Here is a 22183-nt window from a genome sequence, read left to right as displayed (position 1 = left end):
GTGCAGCCGAGGTAAACGCGGATCACGTGACTACTCATTGCCATTGGTGAGTTGTTCTCACATTATGGCGGAGGGACTAGTTGTTCGAATGGATTGTCACTCTCATTTAAATGCCTGTTTCGTTTCCTGATCGCCTGAATTTTAGTTTTTCATCATATTTCATTTGTCTTAAAGTATACTTCATTACACCGCTTCAACAATGGCAGACCGGGGAGTGGATTTGTCTGGTCTACCAAAAGAGGTCAGGGACCAATTGGCTGAGTTGGATTTGGAGCTATCAGAAGGTAAGGGTAGCGAAGGATGAAAGGGTGGATGTAACTGACCTCCTCCAACCGACCCCGCAATAATGTTGACGGATACTGAAATGTTTGTGCTAATAAATGTGACTGTTGCATGATACCACCTTCACAACCTTAGCCGCATCCGTGAATGTGTTTTCAAAAAAACCCAGACAACCAAACTGTGGTGGGAGAAGACGAGGCATTATTCACAGTTCACTGTTGGTGTAGCGAAGTTAGTCCTTTGTACTGTGAAACCGGTAATGTTATTCACACATTATGTTTAACGTGACGCTGTAGAACAAAGATATGTTGTGGCTAATAGGTGCTTAGAAATCATTAAATCTGCCGGGTGCATTGAACTTGAGTCTAGCAGTAGCCTACTGTTTACATTAAGTAGCTGGCTAACAATGCTGTTGCTAGCTAGCTTAATCAACTGTGGGAAAGCACACTAAATGGCAAAACGAACATCCTGTGTAGCCGATGACATTGTCCGCTAGCAATACTTTGATTCCTTGGGCTGTCGCCGAATCTGTGTACGAAAAAGACTGAGAGGAACTCTTGGAAGGCTTTTGTGAGACATTCCACGAGCAGTTTGTCGATTTTAAACTGCTTGTAAAGACAGTTGTCATGTTGATGGTAGTTGTGAGTGACCAAGGTGTGCCAACGTTATAGTATTGCGTGTGGAGAAGGATGCTAATTTCCAGACTAGTTTGATATCACTTAGCAGTGAAGTTCAAATTGTGCCTCATTTACAATTCATTAGACAGTCTCCAAGCACTGTCATTTGCCATTGTTTACTAGTGGAAGAGACCTCTAACGTTATACCGTAGTTCTAAGTCACTGTATGCCTATGGAAGCAAAAGGTTACGTGTGACTATTTCCTGCCATCTTTCTCGCCCCCACATCGGGTCATCATCAGATCTAGCAGCTATTGTGAAACATTTTAAGCAGACATAGTGACGTAGGCTTTGGCCTTCACTATTTAAAGTGTGGATAAACCACTTATGCCAGAATACAAGTATTTCACTCAAGTAGTGACAACAAAACTCCAGCAAGTTCGTCTAATTAGGACACTGCCAGACTATTAAAAGAACCAGACACACATATTTAAGTAGCTCAGTTGCTGCAGGTGCCATGTTGCATGCATTGTGTGGTTGTAGTTTGATTCCCAACGCAAGGAAACGGCGTTATCCTAATAATAATAATAGTGTTGCACCTCAGGATGTAAGGGGTGCGGCAGCAGGGGGTGTTTGAGTAATACAGTTATACAACCACAGCGACGGGTACTGTGTGGGTTTCTGACAGCAGCCTTGCTTTCATGCCCAGGGCATAATGCCACTCCGAACAGGCCATAACAACAGAGAGTAATCAGAGCAGCCATGGTTATAATCATTAGCACCATGGCAGAGAGTTGAATTACGAGGCTAGATAAAGCCATAATCTCCCCCTCCCCCAGCACCCGGCCAGTCTGAAAATCAAAACAATGGTGTTTTCATAAAAATAAGACTTTCCTGTACACGTCACCCTACTCTTAGGTATTCTTTTGAATGTGTTGCAATGACACACTTAAAAAGCCCTTGCAGCAACGTTTGTGTGTGTGTGTGTGTGGGGAAGGGTGTATGACCGTGTGTTTACAGCCTGTGGGCAGGTGAGTAATGTAGAGGGAGTGTGTGTTTGCGGACACTCCAACGGCCGTGACACAGCCTCTTTGATGCACCTTCTCCCTGGCTGGAACAGCTGCTAGCCTCTGCAGCAGGCCCACAAGTCTGTCACATCAGTGCTGAACTCCCCCCTTCCCCCCCAAGCCCACCTCCAGCACTCCGGTGCCAGGCCCCCTGCTTCACCACCTGGGCTGGCCTGGCCCAGCTGAGATGACTCAGTCTATTAGCCGGCCAATGAGGAAAAACGCACACACACACTGTGTCCTATTTTAGCAACAGCCATGTTCCTCTTTGTGGACATGTGAATGACCAAAAATGTCACATAGCGTGAGTGTGCCTGTTTTTGGATGGTTTCTCCAGAGATGGTATTTTGGATCTTTGGTTTCTCTCTCATGTTCTCTCTGTCTCTCATGCGCTAGTCCTGCAGAGTAACGTGTGACCACTATAAAGGTAGTGGTTGATTCTGGTCAAAGGTTGTGGATATTTGAGTTTGACAGCTAATCAAACTTCATCCGGCACTTTTTTTGCTCCTGAGGCAAGGTCTTGATTGCTGGAATCGGGTTTGGCTCGGTCCGAGTCAGTATATTTCCCGTGCACGTAGCTAGGACTTTGTGCGGATTACAGAGCGCACACTTAAAGGACAGCCAGAGGAGCTAGCAGTGGTTTTCAAATTTCAACGAAACCTTTATTACACTTCATACTGTTTCGAAATGTTCAAAGAATGTATTGGTCTTGTAAATTATTGTCCAGACTTGATGTCTGAGGTTATAAACAATGACTGTGTTTTTCCCATTTAGAGAACTTAAAAGTGTTTGTGTGTGACTGGAGGAAAGGGGGGGGGGAGTCATGTGTCCATCTTCTCACTCGTGACCATGGGTATCCATGGTGTTTTCCATTGAAACATGCATATTGAGCCTGACATAGAAACGAGGGGCGGAAATGCCTTGCATTAGCATGCTCGGCTTGGACCGGGTTAGAGAGAGAGAGAGGGAGAGAGAGAGAGAGAGAAGGGGGGGGGGGCTGGTTTTGCAGGCCAAATGGCCTCTTAAATAACGGGCTGATTCTGCGAGTCCCCAGTGATCATGGGGACACAATGAGCTCCTTTGAGCCGGTCTGGGCCACGGTGGCATGGAGCTGTGCTGGCATTTAGGCTATTCAACTGAAAGCTTTGTGTTCCGCGCTGAGCTGCCCGGCGTGAGGGACCGAGCAGGCCAATGGTGGCGCTGGCCTGGCAGCAGCGCGGGTGGTGGCAGAAGTGACGCATCTGTGTGTGTGTGTGTGTGTGTGTGTGTGTGTGTGTGTGTGTGTGTGTATGTCTGTCTGTCTGGGAACGTTAAGGGAGTGTGTGTTTGTGTAAAGAAGTGGAGCCGCGGTGTGACACCCAGACGAGGAGCGGTCACTTCCCCCATGCGGGGGGCTCCAACAGGTGTGAGACAGGCCGCCACACTGGGGAAGTGTCTCTGTGTGTGTGTGTCTCCCGTGCCTCCCTTATGTCAACAAGCCCAGCGGCTTCCTCATCTGCAGAGCTTCCCTCGCCACCTGTGCTGTGGTGAGGCCGGCGTCGTGGCCTGGCTTGGTTCACAGAGCTGCAGCAGCAGCAGCAGCAGCAGCGCCTAGCCTCTGAGGAGAGTGCTGGGCTCATCCAGCCATCATTAATGATGAATGGGGAGCCATCACGGCTGTCCATGAGCACCATTACATCGTATCTGATACTGGAGGACTGTACCGTGAACCCATGTGATGTTCAGCTGGGTTGAGAGCAACATGGTGTTAGGCCCTAGTGCTTTTGCATTAGAATAACAGCCTCAAATGCCATTTTTGATGCCACACTGAATGCAGCCACTGACTCAGGCCCAGAATTCCTGGTATTGCACTGTAAAGTTGTTGTTGTTTGTCGGTGTACGATATTCGTCGGGGTCTCCTTAGTGGAGAATGGGTATCCAGTAGTAAATGGAAATTTCTACAGTGTGTTCGGCTACTTAACCCTGCAAACTTTCCCCATCAAGATAGCCCCCCCGTTTAGAGTCGAACCGAAGCCCACAGAGAGGGCTCATTCATCTGCATGTGCCTTTGAACGGTTTACGCATCCGCAGAGAAACCTGTGGGCTATTTTTGAACCCAACAGATTTCAAGCCTCATTTAGCCCATCTCCCGTCTATTATGCCCTTTCAGCCGCTTCTTGCTCTGTTCTCCATTTTATCGGAGAGTGTGTCGGGAGCTACAGCTCATGGCCGCGTGGGAGCAGAGTGTGTAGGGTGAGGGAGAGTGTGTGTGTGTGTGTGTGTGTGTGCGCGCAGACGGAGTGTGTGGTGTGACTGTGAGGGAATGCGAGCGCGGATGCGTGGCCGACGTGTGGCCGTGCCTCGTGTGACGTGACGCGAGCGAAGGAAGAAGGGGGGGGGAGAAAAAGATGAGCGGCAGCTTGCCTTGCTGCTGCTGTTGCTGCCACTCTGATGTCGGGGGCAGATTACTGCCAGTTGCTCTCTATCTAGGCCACACAGTGTCCGGATGGAGGGAGACAGAGAGAGAGGAAGAGCGAGAGAGAGATAGGGGCAAAATGAGATGGGGTGAGCAGGAGGAGGAGAGCGAGATTCCGTCATTTGCACTGTGACTCACTGTTTCTCTGTCCTTCTCTATGCCCTTAGCACCCCTCCACTCTTTCTCTTTCTCTCTCTCTCTCTTTCTCTCTCTTTCTTCCCTCCATCTCCTGGAAGGCAGAGAGTGGGCATCTGCCGGGCACCACCGCCACCGCAGCAGGGGCAGCATTGTCCAGACCAACCCCTCCAACGCCTCTCACCTGCAGGGGCACTGCCAAGCAGTACCTCCCCATCAGGTTCCCCTTCCCAAGCCCTGTCTAGCGTGGGCAGTGCTGGCCTTGGTAGGGTGGGATGATGATCCAGGTTGGATGGATGGCCAAATGGCAGGTTTGCATGCTCACTCAGCAGGCAGCAGGCCCTCATTTGGCTGATGACAGACTTTGTCACAGTCGCTACTCGAGACTTCAAGCCTCCCAGTCCAATCTGTCAGATGTCAACAGGAGGCGTCCACCAAGGAGAGTCTTTATCCAATGATGGCACTGCAGAGAACAGGAGCCTTTTAAAGAACGTTGGGCCTTGTTTGTCTGATATAGTAGAGCAGTTATGGATTTGAGGGGTGTGGATATACGGTAGCTTGTCATGTGCTAGTCCTTAATTCACAATCAGCCATAGCTTGAGGCCCAAGTCCATGTTTAGGCATGGGTGTGTAATGCATATCACCCTCCATGACTCCATTCAGACAGCTGCTCTGATAGTATTGCATTGGGAACCCCCACGGTGAGAAAGGCAGATCAGGCATGTGCTCCAACCACAGCTCTCATGACACACCTTGTTGTGCGGTGAGTCATGGGAAGGGAAAGGCCCCTCTCCGCACCTGACGTCTCGTGGAGGCAGCAACAGGAGCTGGTGCGGTCGCTTCTTCGGAGTAGCTCGCAGAAGAAGAGGGGCTAGCGGGGTCTTTTTCTCTCTCAGCGGCCTGCCGCGAAGCCCAGCCTGCGTTCCCGGGGGCAGATGGGAAATGATCGGATGTCCGGGCTTCACACAGATTCCCTTTCCAGCCAACAAAAGGGAGCCGAAGGGGCTGTCGGAGCGGGCCAAGGCCCCGGAGGTGTTGTGTTGCCCGCCTTCGCTGCTGCCGTTATATAATGCCCAGATCGGGGGCTGCCGTTGGGGCCCGTGAATAGTTAATAGCGTGCTGGCGCATGGGCCCGGCTCCTGAATAATTAACCGGCCATCATTAGATAGCACATGCTCCGCTCCCCACCCCGATTCCCTCTACAGCAACGTGTTGAGGCGACACTGGACCCCATGCTGTGTGAGTGAAAGTTAAGGTGTGTGTGGGTGAGGGTGTGTATGGGTGTGGTGTATGCCTCTGTGTGGTTCTGGTCCTAATGACCCCCCCCCCCACACACACACACACACACACACACACTGTGAGAGCGATGGGACATGGTTATGGCAGCACTGTGGGGCACCCAATGGGCCAGCAGGTAGTGACCGTTAAATAAAGTAACCTAGTTGAGCGCTCTGCCGGTCAGCGCTGCGCTGCGCTGCTTGTGGCGTGGACCCCGTGTGGCCCTCGTGGTCAGGCCAAGTGCGCGAGTCCCAGCAGCGTGATCCAGCTCGTTGGCCTCGTCGAGGCGCTGACCCGGTTTCCAGGGCTCAGTGTTCCAGCCGGTGGAATCAATAGTTTCTGGAGGTGCAGCCGCCAAACTGGCCTCGGCCTCGCCCTCGCCTCCACACGTGTGTCCACTCCAGAGGGCCGACGCACGCACGCCACGGTCTGACCTACTCCATCCCAACGAGAGCTGGAGTGAGCCGGTTCAGGGCCAGAAAAGATTTTGTTTCGGTTTTTTGCTTACTGGATAAGCTGGTAGGTTGTGTGGGAAGTTTGTTTAGAGTGTGGTACAGTGCAAGTTGTGCAAGAGAATGGTTCTCACCTGCAGATTTGTCGTATTTTTCCTTTTACAGTGTCACGACTCGCTAGCGGTTACTCTGCCACTCCTTTTTCTGTTCCTCCTTCTGTCAGCCATGGCCTCCCCCTCTAGGGAGAAGTCATACCTCCTTCGCTCGCACTCTCTCTTTCTTCTTTCTTGCGTGCTTTCCCCTTCGCTCTTACTTTTGCAAAAGTGAGAGAACCAGTTTGGTGTGCTTTCACGGTAACCCTGTGCTGTTTGCTTTGTGAGCAGTCCCACCTGGGCCGGCCTTCTCCCATTGTATGCCCCCCCCCCCCCCTCACATACACACACACACCACCTTTTGTCGCACAGGGCCGCAACATGACTGATTGCAGCAGCCTCCGCGTGGGTGAAGAGACGTCCATCCCTCTTTCTCTCTCTCTGTGTGTTTCCTCCTCTCTCCATCTTGCCCTCCTCTTCCCTCGCTCTCCTCCCGGCTCCACTGGACTGGATTAACCTGAAGCTCTTTCACGTGTTGCAACGCTCTGCCAGCCCTTTTGCTCAGCGGTTGCTCAACTCTCCAACTCTCCAACTCTCTTAAAAGCCCCCCGGGCTTGTTTGAGAGTCAGCCTCATGGGGTAATAACAAGTGCTGACAGACACCTCTCCAATAAAAAAAGAAAAAAGAAAAATTAGGGCTGTTGTGCTACTCAAACAGCTAACACCCATCCAACAGACAGGCTCCGATCCCTGTCTGTTGCTGTGGAGATAGCAGGAAGTAAAGGAAAAGTCCTGTTTGTGCGTGAATTACATTACAACTGTTTTGATTTAAGGGCCTCCCCCATAAGCAGACCTGGGAGATTGATGAAAGTCAGGATGAATATGAATGATGTCCGCGTCACACCGCGCTCGGCCCAGAGTTGTGGCAGAGAGGTGCTCGTTGGCACAGATTCGTGTTTGTCTCTGGGTTGGGCAGACTTTCCGCTCACATTTGCATCTGCTGGTAAACATGTCCTCTTTGTTTTCCTGTGACTGTGGATGCTATGGATACAGAACCGGTGACTCAAACAGTTGAATTTAAAGTTCTAGCATTTTTTTTAACCACTTTTTAAAGCGGCTTGGCTACCATACTACAGTCATCTTATATCAGTACAGACCTCTTTGTGTCTGGCTTTAGATGTGATGACTGCTTTAACTGTCACTTGGTACATGCTAATAGTCCTTGGAATGTTCCATTTTCCTTTGATGTCCGCAGTGTTTAAGCTTTGCATACTGCTTGCATCATTCTGAAATGATTTTTTAAAGACTTGCTTCACATTGCTGAAATAATTGAAAGGCTATGTGACTCCAGCGTTGTGTGAGGCCGCTAAACTGCGTCGTCACATGCACTTTAGGTAAAGGTCATTTAGAATCACCCAGATTCCATCCAGGGCACTGTTTGCCGCCTCCCTCAGACGGAGCACGCCCCGGGCGTCTCACCTGAGTGACTGCTGTCTGCCTTCGACACGCTCTGGCGCTCCGTGCTGCTTCAGACGTGTTATTGTGGTGCAGGAGCAGGAGCTGCATGCTCACCACCGCCTGAGGCCCCCTGCACCCCACTCCCCACTCCCCACTCCCCACTCCCCACTCCCCACTGGAGGGCTATGTCTGCTGCGCTCCATAATTACACTGTTTCACAGGCGTCAGGACCAGTGTGTGTTGGCACGGGGGATATGGGTCACTGTTACACACCAAGCAAGACTAGTGACCACAGACTGACCCCTTCCCCACGTTTCCCATCCCCTCCCCTCTCCCTCCTCGTCTCTCTCGCCTCTCCCAGCTCTGTCATGTTATCCCCCCTAGGTCAGTTTCAACCTATTAGCCACGGGCTTGGACTTTGTCCAGGTTTTATTTTGTCGCTCTGAAGGAAGGAGTTTCGAAGTTTGCCTTTGTAAACCTGACACTGAGGCACGGCCATAGGTCTGTGCATGGAGGCATGATTCAACAGCCCACTCCCGAATCACCTCTCACCCCCTTTCTCCCACTCCCACTCCCTCTTGCTCTCTTTCTTTCTCTCTCGCTCTCTCTCTTTCTTTCTCTGCCTCTCTCTCTCTCTCTTTCCCTCCCTCCCTCTCCCTCTCTCCCCTCTGAGTGGGGCCGTGTGGATGAGATTATGAGAGAGGCGATTGTTGGGGTTGGGTGTGGACGCCGCTGCGGGGAGCATTTTTCTCAGCAGTCGGTCACTTTCTATATTTAAAAGGCCGGCCAGGCTTACACACGAGGATGCGGCCAGGGGCTTTCAGGGGAGGCTCTCTCTCTCTCTCTCTCTCCCTCTCTCTCTCTCTTTCTCTCTCCCCCTCTCTCTCTCGCTCTCTCTCTAAGCAGTTCTGTACAGCTCCGTGCTGGGCCCACATTACACCGGTGCGGCCACACGGATTAGGCCAAAAGCATATTTTTTGGGCTCTAAGGCCCCATGCTGAGGGGGTCGGCGGGCTGGGGGGGAGCAAGAGCCGTTGTTCCCCTCCCCCTTCCTTTCAGAGCATTTGTGTAGTGGGGGGACTGTTTTACAGGACCATCTTCTCTCTATTCTCTGTTTGACTTGAATGAAAGCGACGGTTTTGGAGTTTCTTTTTCAAGTAGAACTTCAGTGACACAGGGAGAGAGGGAGTGAATGTGTGTGAGTGTGTGCGTGCGTGTGTGTGTGTGTGTGTGTGCGTGTTTGCGTTTCCATGTAACGCTCCCAGATACATTAGTCAGTATTCCCAGGAGTGGGGAAAAGAACAAAAGCCCTGCAAAACACTCCGGTGGGTGTGGTCTCAAATGTCACGCTTAAACCCCTAATGCGCACAGTAGCGTAATTGTCCTGACATGGCAGACATTTCTGCTTTGGGGACGGGGGAGTGAGAGGGGGGGGGGGGGGGGGGCGGAGTGTTGGGGGACGGGCCTCTTGTTATCTTGTATGCCATTTCAAACCCAATTAGCTAACCTTTCATTACGCTTAAGCAGTCCATCATTTTTGTTTGACAGTCGTGACAGGTTTGTGCGGGATTAGCCTTGCCGGTGGCAGCCAGTGCTACGCTCATGTGTCATGGATTATGAAGTACTCCCAGAGATAAGACCTGCGCTCTGACTCTCTCTCTCTCTCTCTCGCGCGCTTAGTCATTTCCGGTCCCCGGTCCGGCGCTGCCCCGGGCACGGGAGCGGCCCGGCAGGTGAGTGAGCAGGCGGCAGTGTTGTTTACACTACGGCCCGCTCTGAGTCAGGGAGTGGAGGCAGCTCTGAGGAGAGCAAGACGCCTCTGTGACGACACTAGTAGTAAGAGAGAGAGAGGGAGGGGAAAGAAAGAGAGGTGGAGAGAGGAAAGAAAGAGAGGTGGAGAGAGGAAAGAGTGGTACACTCATGACGGGCAACAAAGTTATCAGCTTTCCCAAACAAATCCATACATGTCTCTCTCGCTTCCACAGTCATTTAGTCTGACTCAGCCACCATTGATTGACTTGTCTCTCACTTATCTTCTCATGTATCTCTCCTTTTTTGCTCTCTCTCTCTCTCTCTGTCTTCCTCCTTCTGTCTTTTTTCCACCCTCCTACAGTCTCTCATAGGGTCATTCCGGATTAACACTAAGACACTGGTGACAGACAGTTGTGCTATTCCAGTGCTATCTGGCCCGGCAGAATCCCCACTCACATCCATCTGGTGGTTAAATGTTGCCCGCTGAGGAGCTTGACTGGGATTGATCGCTGTTTAATCCGTAAAGTAAATAGCAGTTTTTCTGAAAGGCACTTCTCAGCCCCCCCCCCCCTTCATGCTTATTTGCCCAGCTGTTTGAGTGCACGTGATTGCGAGTTGTCAGTCGTCACAGTCCCAGTGTCACCGTATACGGCTCACAGGGTATCACTAGCGTTAGTCAACGGCTCTGGTGATAACAGCCTGACTAAAACCACATTGCCGACTGTGATATCACCAACCTGCCGAAACTGCAAACAATAGACCTCACTGTAGTCGGTCATAGTCGCGTCTGACGTCCACTCTCTGACCCCCCCCCACACACACACACACACACACACACACACACACAGATACACATAACCGTCACCAATCTGTCCAGCTGGAGAGTTGGGAAACCACAGGTGTGTGTGTGTGTGTGTGTCTCCGTGTGTGTGTGTGAGAGTGAGAGAGAATGAGAATGAGCCTTGCGTCATCAGCGGTCTGCTCAGCACTTGTGAGTCCAGATCATGGACCACGCAAAGGCTGGTTTCAGTGTGAGATCACATTTCCCTCCTGTGACTGGATTCCTGTTCTCTCACTTTGTTCCTCTTGTGCGACCGTTGAATGTAGGGAGGAGGCAAAAGAGTCAGAAATGAAAAGGGGGGGAGAACGAGCGAGCGAGAGAAAGAGAGAGAGAGAGAGAGAGGGGGGGGGAGATGTTGGCAAATGAAAGAGGCAACCAGAGAGGGGGGGGCGGGGAAGAACTGGAGTGCTTTTTAAATAAGGGCCTTGGTGATTGCAGGAAGTGAAGGGGTGGCCTCTCAGCAACCACAGTGTCTGCACTTCAAAGACTGCAAGTGCTGCTGCAGTTTGTAACAGTTGCTGTTGTGCCACTCTTTTATTATGCTATCCCATTGTGCTGGGCCTCTGCTAGTAATTAAGGACGTGCTTGAATGTACATGCTGCCAGCACATGGCTTTAAAAGTTGTGTCTGATGATGCAACCAGTGGAGAGCTAATGATTTCAAAGAGAGATGAGAGAGAGGGGGTTAGAAGCTGCCTGCCGTTATGCAGATACTGTATATTTGCCTGCACATTAGTGTGTGCTGCATCTGTGTTTATGTGTGTGTGTGTGTGTGTGTGTGTCTCTCTGTGTGTGTGTGTGTGTGTGTGTGTGTGTGTGTGTTTTGCATATTTTCTCCCCGTGAGTGTGTACTGGTGTCTATTTTAGTACTCTCTCTCAGTCTACAGTATATATTTACATTTAGAACACACGCGCTATCTCGGGCTGTTTGCGCTTCGGAGTGGACGCTTGGCGACGGTGTTTGTTTGTGCTTTTCGACCGGCGGCCGTCGAATGTCGAGCCCCGCCATGACGTGCCGCTGCCGCCGCCGCTGCTGCTGCTCACGGTGATGTCACCAGTGCCGCAGGGGCGTCCCTCGGAGACCTGAGCTCCGCTCATCCCGCAACGACGCACGACACGTGAGGCGTCCCGAGAGCTGATCCTGGACCTGCCGTCCCACTACGAGCACCTCCGCGTCCTCGTATCTATTCCTGGAGAGGCTCCCCCCCCCGCACGGAGAGCACGGTTAGGGTCAACTTTCCATTATCTCCTAATTAAGGCCCCGAGGAGGAGGGAAGAGGGAAAAGAAAAAAAGCAGGTGATGATGGCCGCGTTCACGTGCCAATCAGTTGCTTTAATTAGTCGATTAACGGCGGATCTCCTGAAATAGGGCTGCCTACCCCTGACCTACATCGGCACTCCGTGAGAAGGCCCTGGAGGACCGGCTGTGGCTGGTTTGCGGACTAGACACCGTGACGGTCCCCCCTCTCTCTCTCTCTCTCTCTCCCGATCCAGGGAGTCGTGGGCTGAATGGTTCCAGAGCTGCCACCCAGACGTCTGAGCTGGGGCCGAGGGTGAAGACCGAGGGGCAGATTTAGAGGGAAGGGGACGCCATGGGCGGTGGTTTAAAGCGCCATTCAGCCACTGCCAGTTTCCCTCAGTTTGATGAGTGCAGGCCTGTAGTGCGCTGGCTGGCTTCCTGGCTGCTTGTGTGTGTGTGTGTGTGTGTGTGTGTGTGTCTGTGTGTGTGTGTCTGTGTGTGTGTGTGTGTGTGTGTGTGTGTGTGTGTGTGTGTGTGTGTGTGTGTCTCTATCTCTCTCTCTCTCTCTCTCTCTGTCTAAAGTTTTGTTAATGGGTCAGGACCAGGACAAATCGGCAGCGGGGTTGTCCAGTGCACAGGCCTGCTTATCGATGGTCAAGTGCTGAGGTCATTCCCACAAGGCCCGCCAGGGTTCTAAACAGGAGGTTCTCCAAGGCCTCAGCCAGGAACAGCGGCTCACGCACGCTGAACCTAGTACTTCAGAACATGTCGGATAATTGCAGCTCCCTTCGCCCCCTTATGAGAACATTCATCATCGCAAGCCCTAAAGCACCTGGCAACGGGATTTAATAAGCAGGCGAGCATGAACGATGACAGCGCCTTGCACTACGGGAGCAAGCAAGCAACGGCTCCAGACGTACACTATCAGTGTGAGAGAGATCTCTCCGGTCTCTTTTGTGTGTGTGTGTGTGTGTGTGTGTGTGTGTGTGTGTGTTCCCCATGTTGCGGTTCTGCCAGGGCCGCTGCATTTTCCATGTATCAATACTCTCACATTCCAGCGCTCCACCACGGCTGCCTGCCAGTCCTCCAGGCTCCGGTTTAATTGCGATTCGGAGAGAAGGCTGGAGGAAGTTGGGGAAGTGTGGGAAAGTTCATCTGCGTGTGTGTGTGGGAGGAGAGCGGCTCTCCAAATGAGAGGGGACGAGATGAGGCGGTGAGTGTGATGGAGTGAGAGGTGTGCAGACAGCGGCGCGCGGAGCCGGCCGGGGAGCGGGAATTTAATAAGCTCCTATTCTGCCCTGCTGTGGAGCTGAGAAGGGGAGCTCTCCCTTTAGACTGGCCCTCTCTCTCTCCCTCTCTCTCTCTCTCTGTTTGATTCTCCCCCTCTCTCTCTCTCTTTCTCTCTCTCTCTCCCCCTCTGTCTCTGTCTGATTCTCCCTCTCTCTCTCTCTCTCTTCCTCTCTCTTTCTCTCTCCCTCCCTCACCCTCCTCACCCTCACCCCCTCCCTTTATCTCTCCCTCTCTCTTTCCCTCTCCTTCTCCCTCACCCTCTCTCTCTCCCTCTCTCTCTCTCTCTCCCTCTCTCTCTCTCCTTTTCTCCCACGCCCTCAGCATGACACCCCCTTTATTTCTCATTTTTGTGGTATCTAAAAGCTAAAACCAGTGGAAATGTGCGCGCACACACACACACACACACACACACACACACACACACATACACACACACACACACATTCTAGATTCAGCCATACGTAGATACAAGGGAAAAAAAAAACGTCCCTCTGCGGACTGCGGAAAGAGTCCAAAACTGTTCTCCTTATATGGCAGGTGAATCCAGGCCAAAGGCAGATTGCTGTTCCTCCATGATAAACCGCCGTGTCATTGGTCGACTCGCCGAAGATGTTGCTGTCCGTTCTACACCACACTTCGCCTCCGCTCACCCAAGGGCATTCATCATCACACAATATGTCTGCCAGCCTGGCCATTTTCTGTCGACGGGGCACATTCCCTGGACGTGGAACATGTGCAGTCCACTCAGAGAAGGCCTCTGTCACAATGGCTAGAACAGATCTGTATTTAATAGTCTCCTCTCCTGGCCTGGAAGTTAACCTTGGAAATCGCTACTCTTTGTACATGTGACAGAGCTTCCACTGTACCGATTTTTTTGTGTGTTTCTGCGCTGGGACGAAGCCAACTTTAGCAGACAAATTCATGTCTAGGGCCCAGTCAACGGAGGATTTGTGTGTCCGAGTGCGCTCCGCAGCTGTCTTGGAAAAGTAGAATAGACCGTAGGAGGATGTAGCCAACATATGTGCTGGCCACGTTTGCAGCAGCTTGGCTAAAGCTTGAACTTAGTGTCTTAACAAAAAGCTTTAAGCGCACACTTTTACCCCTAACAGAGCGCGAGTGAGAGAAGGGCTACTACCCACATTATACCTTGAATTTAATCTCATTACCGCGCAACACAATTGAATTGTATTGTTTTTGTCCTGCTGGAGCCGAGTCTCCGTTCGATGGGAGTTCATTAAAGGATTAGAGAGGCTTGATTCACGTGGTGCTCGAATAGCCAGCATTCCTCGGGACCTAGCGCAAGGCTGCTAAGTTGTTCCTCTCGGAGGGGAGGTGGAATTAAGCCGTTTGGGGGTCCGTTTGCAGACCAGGGCTGTGTGTGTGTGTACACACTGCTCACTGTACACGGTGGTTAACCAGAACCCCATCTGTGCATGCATTGCAGTGGATGAGTGATTGGCCTGGACTGGACAACATGTGTGGAGACTTACTGCAGAGACTGCAGATTGGGCAGGGGTGGGGGAGAGGGGAGGATGTCTGGCGTGGAGGTGGGGTGTGTGTGTGTTTGTGTGTGTGTGAGGGGGCGGTGGGGTGGGGTGACAAAGTGTAAATGTATGTATATACTGTAGAGGGATGTGGGCTACGCTAGCTAGAGTTTCACCGCAGTGCTTTTGGGAGCCCAAATGTTCGCTCCTTTTCCGTCCACGCTCACCTCACCTCACGGCTGCCAGACCACAGGGCTCATCGCGAGTCGTCGGCCAGCCGGCCTCGCCGACACCAGGGGCCTCTGTCTGATGCTTATCTGCTCATGAATTGCAGAACAGCGCTGCTAGCCTAGCGCTCACCAGTCTGCTTTAGAAAGCAGCCCTTTTTCTAGGACATGATGCCTTTGTCTGGTGGGAATTTGTGCAAATCAAAGCAGTCCAAATCTTTTTTTTTTATTATTATTTTTTTAAAAGCATATGATAATAAATTGCCTCAGAGCCTCAGGCTTCTCTCACGTGTGTCTGCGGTTGTCGAGTGTCAGAGTGACATTTCCAGCCATAGTTTACACAGGCCTATTGTGTCAGCTCTCTTGTTTTGTGATCCAGGTTGTGATAATCCAGTCTGTCGTGGAGCAGCGCAAACACACATGCCACTGATTTGATAGTGTGGCAGATCCTAGGCAGATCGTAGTAGGGATTATACAATACCCCAACGAGCACAGGCCCTCACTGCCATGCCAGGACATGAGCTCTGATAAACAAGCCTCGTACCTTAACTGTGTAGGGATTTGCTTTTGGAGATTAACCTACCTGCCTACACTAGTATGTAGGTCCTGGCTGCCTTCAAGGCTAACCTGAGTCATTGACGCCAACATCCTAAACAGCCATGAGTATTAACTAGAAAAATGGTCCATTTGCCTAGGTTCCTCTGCCTAGGCCCTAGGGGATTGGCCTAGTGCTTGAAGAGGGTGCTTGTACAGAGAGGCTTAAGGGCTGTCCTTGTAAGTCTGACAAATTCCGCCTGCTCTTGTGTGAAGCACACCTGGCATTAGGCCGGGGCTGTGGCTCTTGTGGCACAGGGCGGGATTAGCCCGCTACCTCGGTGTGCTGCTCGGGGATTAGAGGCCCTGCCCTGTCTGGGGCGGGCCGATAGCCCGGGAGTCTTAGAAGGACCCTGCTTTAAATAGCCATCGGAGGAATCGGCTGACTCCCACTCCTCCGTGCGGGCATTCGGGCCTAATGTGGCCGGCCGTGGGAGACAGTCCCGGTCCATGGGGGCGGGGGATTTTTTTTTTTTTTTGGCTGAGATGAGATTCTGGGAGAGAGGAAAAAAAGAATTTACAGACAGATTCAGTTCAGACTTCAGTATTTTTTTTCTTCTCTTTTTGGTTTTGCTCCCTGTAGTCTCTAGGCTAATTTCTAGGTTGATGTCCCATGAGTTTCTGATTTGCAATAAGGAACGCACCCACTGAAGTGGCTTGCGATTCTGCAACATTTCCTTTGCTTGGTGGCGTATTGACAAAAAAAACAAAAAAAAAAAGACCAACTCTTTGTTCTCTGTGAGAAGTAGTTGATGGCTAAAAGTGTGGAGAAGTAGGGTGGCTAATGCTATTGTATGAAATTCCTCTGAGCAGAATAGGCCGAGAGCCCTCACCCTCAGTAACCCCGACCACAAAGGACATCTGCTTGGCCCGAGAGCTGCTAAAATGGTCGTGGACAGTACATCATTCTTCGCATAAACAGCACCATTATGAACTGTTTCCCCTGCTGAGCTGCTTGCCATGGAGCAGTCTGCTGCTCCCGGGCGCTAAAAATACAACCCCATGGTTGACGCCACTTCCTTTCCTACAAAACCCCTGTATTTATGTTTATCTCTGTGGGCTTGTTGCTTGTTGCAAGAGCCTCTCCAGTCAAATATGCCTTTGCTGCTGCTTGTCTTCGAGGTCTTTTGTTTGTTTACCAACAAGCCAACAGCTGTAACTTGAAGCAGGCAGATGCCAATTGAAAACAAATAAGCAGGAATCTTTTCATTTGTAATCAACCTAACAACACCAGCACTCTTTTCTGGTGCCTGCCCACCAAAGGCCAAGAGTGGACAGTGGACACTATACTGAAAGAGAATATGATGTCCTGACACCACCTAGGCAAGCTGCTTCCAGCTGGGCTAGACACAGAGATTGCTAATGCTAACACGCTAGCCTATTACATTTGTCCGATGCTCTGTTCATGCCCTGCTCTCATGCCCGCCTCAGATTTCCTTCCTAATCTGGGATTACCGAGGCCTGGATTATAACACGGGCATGTGATGGAAGATTTGTTTTTGGATTGTCCTGCTATGAGATAATAAGGCAGTGTGAGAGGTACCAGGGGTTTTCTTTCATGCCACTAAATTGCCTTTATACCTAAACAGCAAAACTTGAGTGTTGGCATCCGGCACTATTTTCTCTGTGGGTGATTTGTTACAACTCTGAAAGTGACAAGCTACAGTTGAACAGGTTTGCTCATTGAGCAGAGAGCAAAGTTTGAGAGCCAAGGCCCTGTGCAAGCTCAGTATGTGGATGTAGGCGGAGGCTGAGCTGCGGTTATGTAGGTGTTTGGCACGGGAGAGCGTAGAGGAGGGGGAGGACCTTGCCCAGGCGGCAAGAGGAGAATCGATGGCGGTGCCAGCCTGGCCTCCCGCAGCTCCACGTGAGCTCCACGCCAAACAGCTACCGCTGGCATGAGTGGTCACGCCTCAGTGATCGCTGCTATGGTCCCGCTACGTGGGCGAGGGTGGGTTTGGCTATGGCCACCGCTCAGCTGTGTACACGTGTTCTTTTATGTGTGTTTGTGTTTGTGTTTATGTCTTTATTGCGCATCTTTTATTTTCCTTTGGCTGTCTGTTTATGTTATGCTTAGTCTGTGCGGTTTGTTGGTATATGTGTGTGTGTGTGTGTGTGTGTTTGTTTGTGTGTGTCTGTGCGAACCTGTGTGTGTGCGTGTGCGCAAGCGAGAGTGTTCTTCGTAGCGGCGTCCTTGTTTGCGTATTTGTGTCACTGAGTAGGAGGCATCTATGCATGGCAAATCACGGGATGACATAATCACCCAACCTCATGAGGAATGGCGAGAGAGAGAGAGCAGCTAGAGGGAGAAAGGGGAAGCAGAAGCAGATGTAATGTGCCATCTCCATGGCCACAGCCCCCTCTCTCACTCTCACTGGGCCTCTCTCATTCGTCTTTTTATCTATCCTCCCTTCCTTCCTCGGTCCTCATTCCCACTGATCAGGATAAAGATTGATGGAGCGGCAACAATGGGATAGTCTATCCAGTGTTCTTTATAGTTCAGTGGGAATGAGTCTGGAGGACCGAGCATGGAGGATCGAGGAGAGAGGTTGATTATGGGCTGTTAATGTTCCATCTCCATGGCCACGGCCCCTCTCGCTCTCACTCCGGCTATCGGCTTGCACCAAATGGGCCTGGGCGTAGCGGCCGTAATGCGCCCGCTGTGCTGTGCTGTTCCTGGAACTTCTGGCACGGGGATGGTGTGGTGTGATGTTTTAATCAGTTACGCACGTGGGGAATGTAGAGGAAGGGGAGGGGGGGATCTATCAGAAATCGCCTGCCTCGACACACACGCTCCTCTTTCAAGCAGGTGTGCGTATGTGTGTGTGTGTACACAGTGTCTGTGTGTGTACAGTGTGTGTGTGTGCGTACGCTAATTACATTCATTTTGTCTGGTTGCATGGCTCTTGGAGTCTTACCCAGCACTATCTCCAGAATAGCTCGCCGCATTGTCTTATTAGTAATAGCTATGTTGGCTGTGTCTCCGAAGCCCCTTGACATTCATCTGAGGCTAAATCTGGCCCTCGTGCATTCTGGCCGCTGAATTAAGGAGCCCAAGAAAAAAAGGCAAGTGAAGAAGGGCTTTATATAATTAGCTCTTCGTGACTGGAGGTTTTGTCATGGCGTTTTTTCGCTTAGTCAGGTTCCTGAATGATTCACACGAGTTATGAAAACATGCCTGTGGGAGTGGGTGTGAGCGTGTGGGCGGGTGGATGCGATCCCATGGTGGGATTGGCAAGGGGTTGAGCATCCAGAGATGGGCACTTGTGGCTGCTGGAGCAGTCAGTTGTCTTGGAGTCAGTCGGTCTGCTAACCACCAGCGTTCACCAGATCGTACAACAGCCTGACCTTGTGCTGTCAGGCAGCGTGAGTGTTGTGTTTTCAAAATGGCGCCCACTTTTGGCTTTTCCTGCGCCTGTCTTTACTCTCCTCGAATGCACAAGGCTTATGACTTATCTTTCTTGCCCAATCCACCCCATAATACGCTACTAGGTTTGTACTGTTACAACTGTGTATGTGACAGATAAAGCCCTCTGAATCTGAACCTGAATCAGGAACATTGTTTCTCCCTCTTTACCTCTTTCGTTATCTCGCTCTTTCCATCTCTCTCTCTCTCTCTCTGAATGTCTGTCTTCTTTTTCTCTTGAACTTCCAGTTCGTCATGTCCCTCTCTCTGTCTCTGCCCAGACACTCACTCACTCCGAACTCCCCCGCACAGTCGGCTGGGGTCAGAGGTCATAGGAAGTGACCTCACTCTGAGGCCGTGGCTGGTTACCGGGGCTCCAGTCTAACAGAAGGCAGATGTTGATAAAGAGGCTGTGATGTCACCATGCTGGAGCTGTTTTCTCAGGAGTGTTCCACTCTGCTCTCTCGATTTCTTTTTCTCTCTCCCTGTCTCTCTCTCTCTCTCTTTCTCTCTCTCTCTCCCTCTCTCTCCCTCCCTTTCAGAGGGCCGGCCGAGGTCAAAGAACCGCACTCTCCCTCTCTTTCTCTGATTATCAACATACCATGTTATTGTCCTCACTATCTAGTGGGTGTTGTGTGCATCTGTGCACGTGTGTGTATATGCGTCTGTGTGTATGTTTCAGTGTGTGTGTGTGTACGTGTGTGTGTGTTTGTGTGTGTTCGTGTCGGAGTGTGTGCTTCCTCCCTTTGCTCCTGGGTTTTTCCAGTCACCCCGAGGCCTGATGGGACAGGAAGGCCCACAAGCAGATCATTTCCTCTGCTCCCACTCCAGTTCACACACATGCGTAGCAGATAAACATTCCCAGCACACACACACACACATAAACACACAGACATAAACATACACACACAATTACCTTCTTTCTGTCTGGCTGACAGGCATGCAATGTAAATTCATGTGCTGACACACTGACATACATAGCAGCTTACACTGGTCCACTGTAGTTCCACTGTAGTTGAATCACACACACACACACACACACACACACACACATACATGCCAGCGCTATGCTCTGGCTAACAGCGCTGTGAGTCCTGGCCAGCTGGACTGTACAGTCCCCCCCAATCAGCACATTCCTGCTGATCAACGCACACACACACACACACACACACACACACACACACACCGCTGGCCACTTGGCAGGGGAGCAGGGGTGGGGTAATCTTCATATCCTGTTCACTGACCCTTACACACATACACACACACACACACACACACACACACACACATTCGCATGTCCACGTGCCTGGCCAACTTTCATGTTCGCAACCGTCTCTGCCACTGGAACCTTTTCTCTGCAGTCTCAGTGGAAAAGAACAGCCGTTGTGTGAACGTTGTCTGAACGTTGTGTGAACGCAGCGTTTCCCCTCACAGTCTCCCCCTCTGTCCTGGCTAGGTAGCGTCATTAGCACCGTCCCTGTAAGCCAGCGGTGTTGAGGGCCTCTGAGCCGTTCTTTCCCCTACAAGGAGCGCTGCTCCTTTCAAGGCCCTCCTCGTTCCCTCTCATCCCCCACTCTTTTTACACCTCCGTCATCTTTCCTCCCCTGCTTTCGCTTTTTTTTCCCGTCCGCTCCGGCCACCGGTGATGGCACCCTGCTGGGCGCGTCTGATTGGAACACAGAGTGGCCCTGGCGGGCCGAAGGGTCCAGAGGCGGGCGGCGAGCCCAAGGGGTCTGCCTGCCGCAGCAGCACAAAGCCGGCCCCAGTCAGCGGGCGGGTGGGGGTGTTGGCGGTGGTGGTGGCGGTGGGCCTGGGCCTGGGCCTAGTTGGGGCTCTAGTGCCAGTCTGAGCCTGTTGTCCCCGACACAGACTCCTCTCTGTCTGTCAGCTTAGTGCCACTACCACCAACCCCCCCCACCACCCCCTTCAACATTACATCAGTCACACAGGGCACTGCCCAGTGGAACAATGGCGCTCCAGTCTCTCTCCACACACTGCCCCAAAACCATCCATCTCCCCTTGACTGCAGCCAGCCATATGCCCCTGTTGTGTGTGTGTGTGTGTGTGTGTGTGTGTGTGTGTTTCTATGTGAAGGAGCTGTTTACAAGCTGCCTGTGTGTGTGTGTGTGTGTGTGTGTGTGTGTGTGTGTGTGTGTGTGTGTGTGTGTGTGTGTGTGTGTGTGTGTGTGTGTTTCTGCATATATACGGAGATGTTTTCAGTCTGCTAGTGACATTTGTGTGTGTGCATATGTGTGTGTTTTCAAGCGCGTGAGAGAGAGGAGAAAGGTCCTATTTGTGAGTCTCAGGGCACTGAGGGCAGTGTCTTTTGTCTGAGCCCATCACTTAAAAACACCATCGCTCTGAATGCCTTGCATCTGGCCATGCCAGCACAGCATATTTGAATTGAAGTAGCGAAACTCGATTGAATTGAACAGAACGAGAGAGAGAGAGAGAGAGAGAGAGAGAGAGAGAGAGAGAGAGAGAGGCGACATGAGGAGAGAATTGTGTGTGTATGTGTGTGTGTGTGTGTGTGTGTGTGTGTGTGTGTGTGTGTGTGTGTGTGTGTGTGTGTGTGTGTGTGTGTGTGTGTGTGTGTGTGTGTGTGTGTGTGTGTGTGTGTGTGTGTGTGTGTGTGTGTGTGTGTGTGTGTGTGTGTGTGTGTGTGTGTGCGCGCGCGTGTGTGGCTGCTGTGTTTCTAGGCCACATTCTCAGGCATAAGGGGTAACCAGGCATGAACTCGTCTCTGAATGCTGAGCTGCTCTCCACATCCAAACGAGCACGAGAGAGAGAGAGAAAGAGAGAGAGAGAAAGAAATAGAATCCCATACATCCCTCTCTCCCTGCCTCTTTCCACTGACTCATTCCTTTTTTTTTCTATTGGTCTTGCTCACACAGCTCTGCCTCTCTCTCTCTCTCTCTCCCTCTCTCTCTCTCTTCTCTTTTTGCCTTTTTCTCTCCGGCTTGCATGTGGAAGCTCAAGTTGGCTTTTTTTTATTGCTCCAGTCCAAAAATAAAACCCCGACCAAAACAAACAGTCAAGTTCCCTTATCGGCCTTATCACCCGGAGCAGATACCCCACGCCTGGACATCTGGAATCACTCTTACGAACCTGAAACATACACACACAAACACACACTGCCTATGGAGCCACGGTACAGGGAGGAAACCGACTGTCACAACAAGGAGAGCATTGGCGAGTCGATATCGATGGTGTCCGTAACAGTGTCAACAGACACCACAAACTTGCTTTCTCAATCCCGGTGTAGGCACAAGACTCTACTGTATCTAAAATAGCATCAGTGCCTTGACCCAGGTGTGAGCCAAGCGAGAGGGAACTCGACAGTTTAGTTTGGCCTTCTTTTCGCTTCTTTTCTTTTCATGCTTTCAGCATGGCTGTCTGTTTTGAGTTAGCTGTCTCTGCCATCCACTTCATCTGTCTATCTGTACCTCTTTCTTTGTATGTGTGTGCGTGTCTGTGTGTGTGTGTGTCTGTGTGTGTGTGTGTATGTGTGTGTGT

At 51.3% G+C, this 22183-nt stretch overlaps 1 protein-coding gene across 1 annotated transcript in view; it reads left to right on the top strand.

Annotated features, from left to right (window-relative positions):
* The first annotated feature begins 48 nt into the window (after positions 1 to 48).
* The window catches only part of dip2ba (disco-interacting protein 2 homolog Ba), a 54805-nt gene continuing 32670 nt past the window's right edge, over positions 49 to 22183 (top strand). Inside the window, exon 1 of the mRNA XM_062541282.1 lies at positions 49 to 284. Coding sequence (XP_062397266.1) covers positions 200 to 284 — 85 coding nt within the window. The 5' untranslated portion in view covers positions 49 to 199. The remainder of the gene's footprint in view (positions 285 to 22183) is intronic.

The sequence above is a fragment of the Sardina pilchardus genome, chromosome 7, assembly GCF_963854185.1.
Source record: "Sardina pilchardus chromosome 7, fSarPil1.1, whole genome shotgun sequence".
NCBI classification, from domain to species: domain Eukaryota; kingdom Metazoa; phylum Chordata; class Actinopteri; order Clupeiformes; family Clupeidae; genus Sardina; species Sardina pilchardus.
The sequence above is the reverse complement of the archived record's forward strand: the minus strand, read 5'-3'. Positions and strand labels throughout refer to the sequence as shown.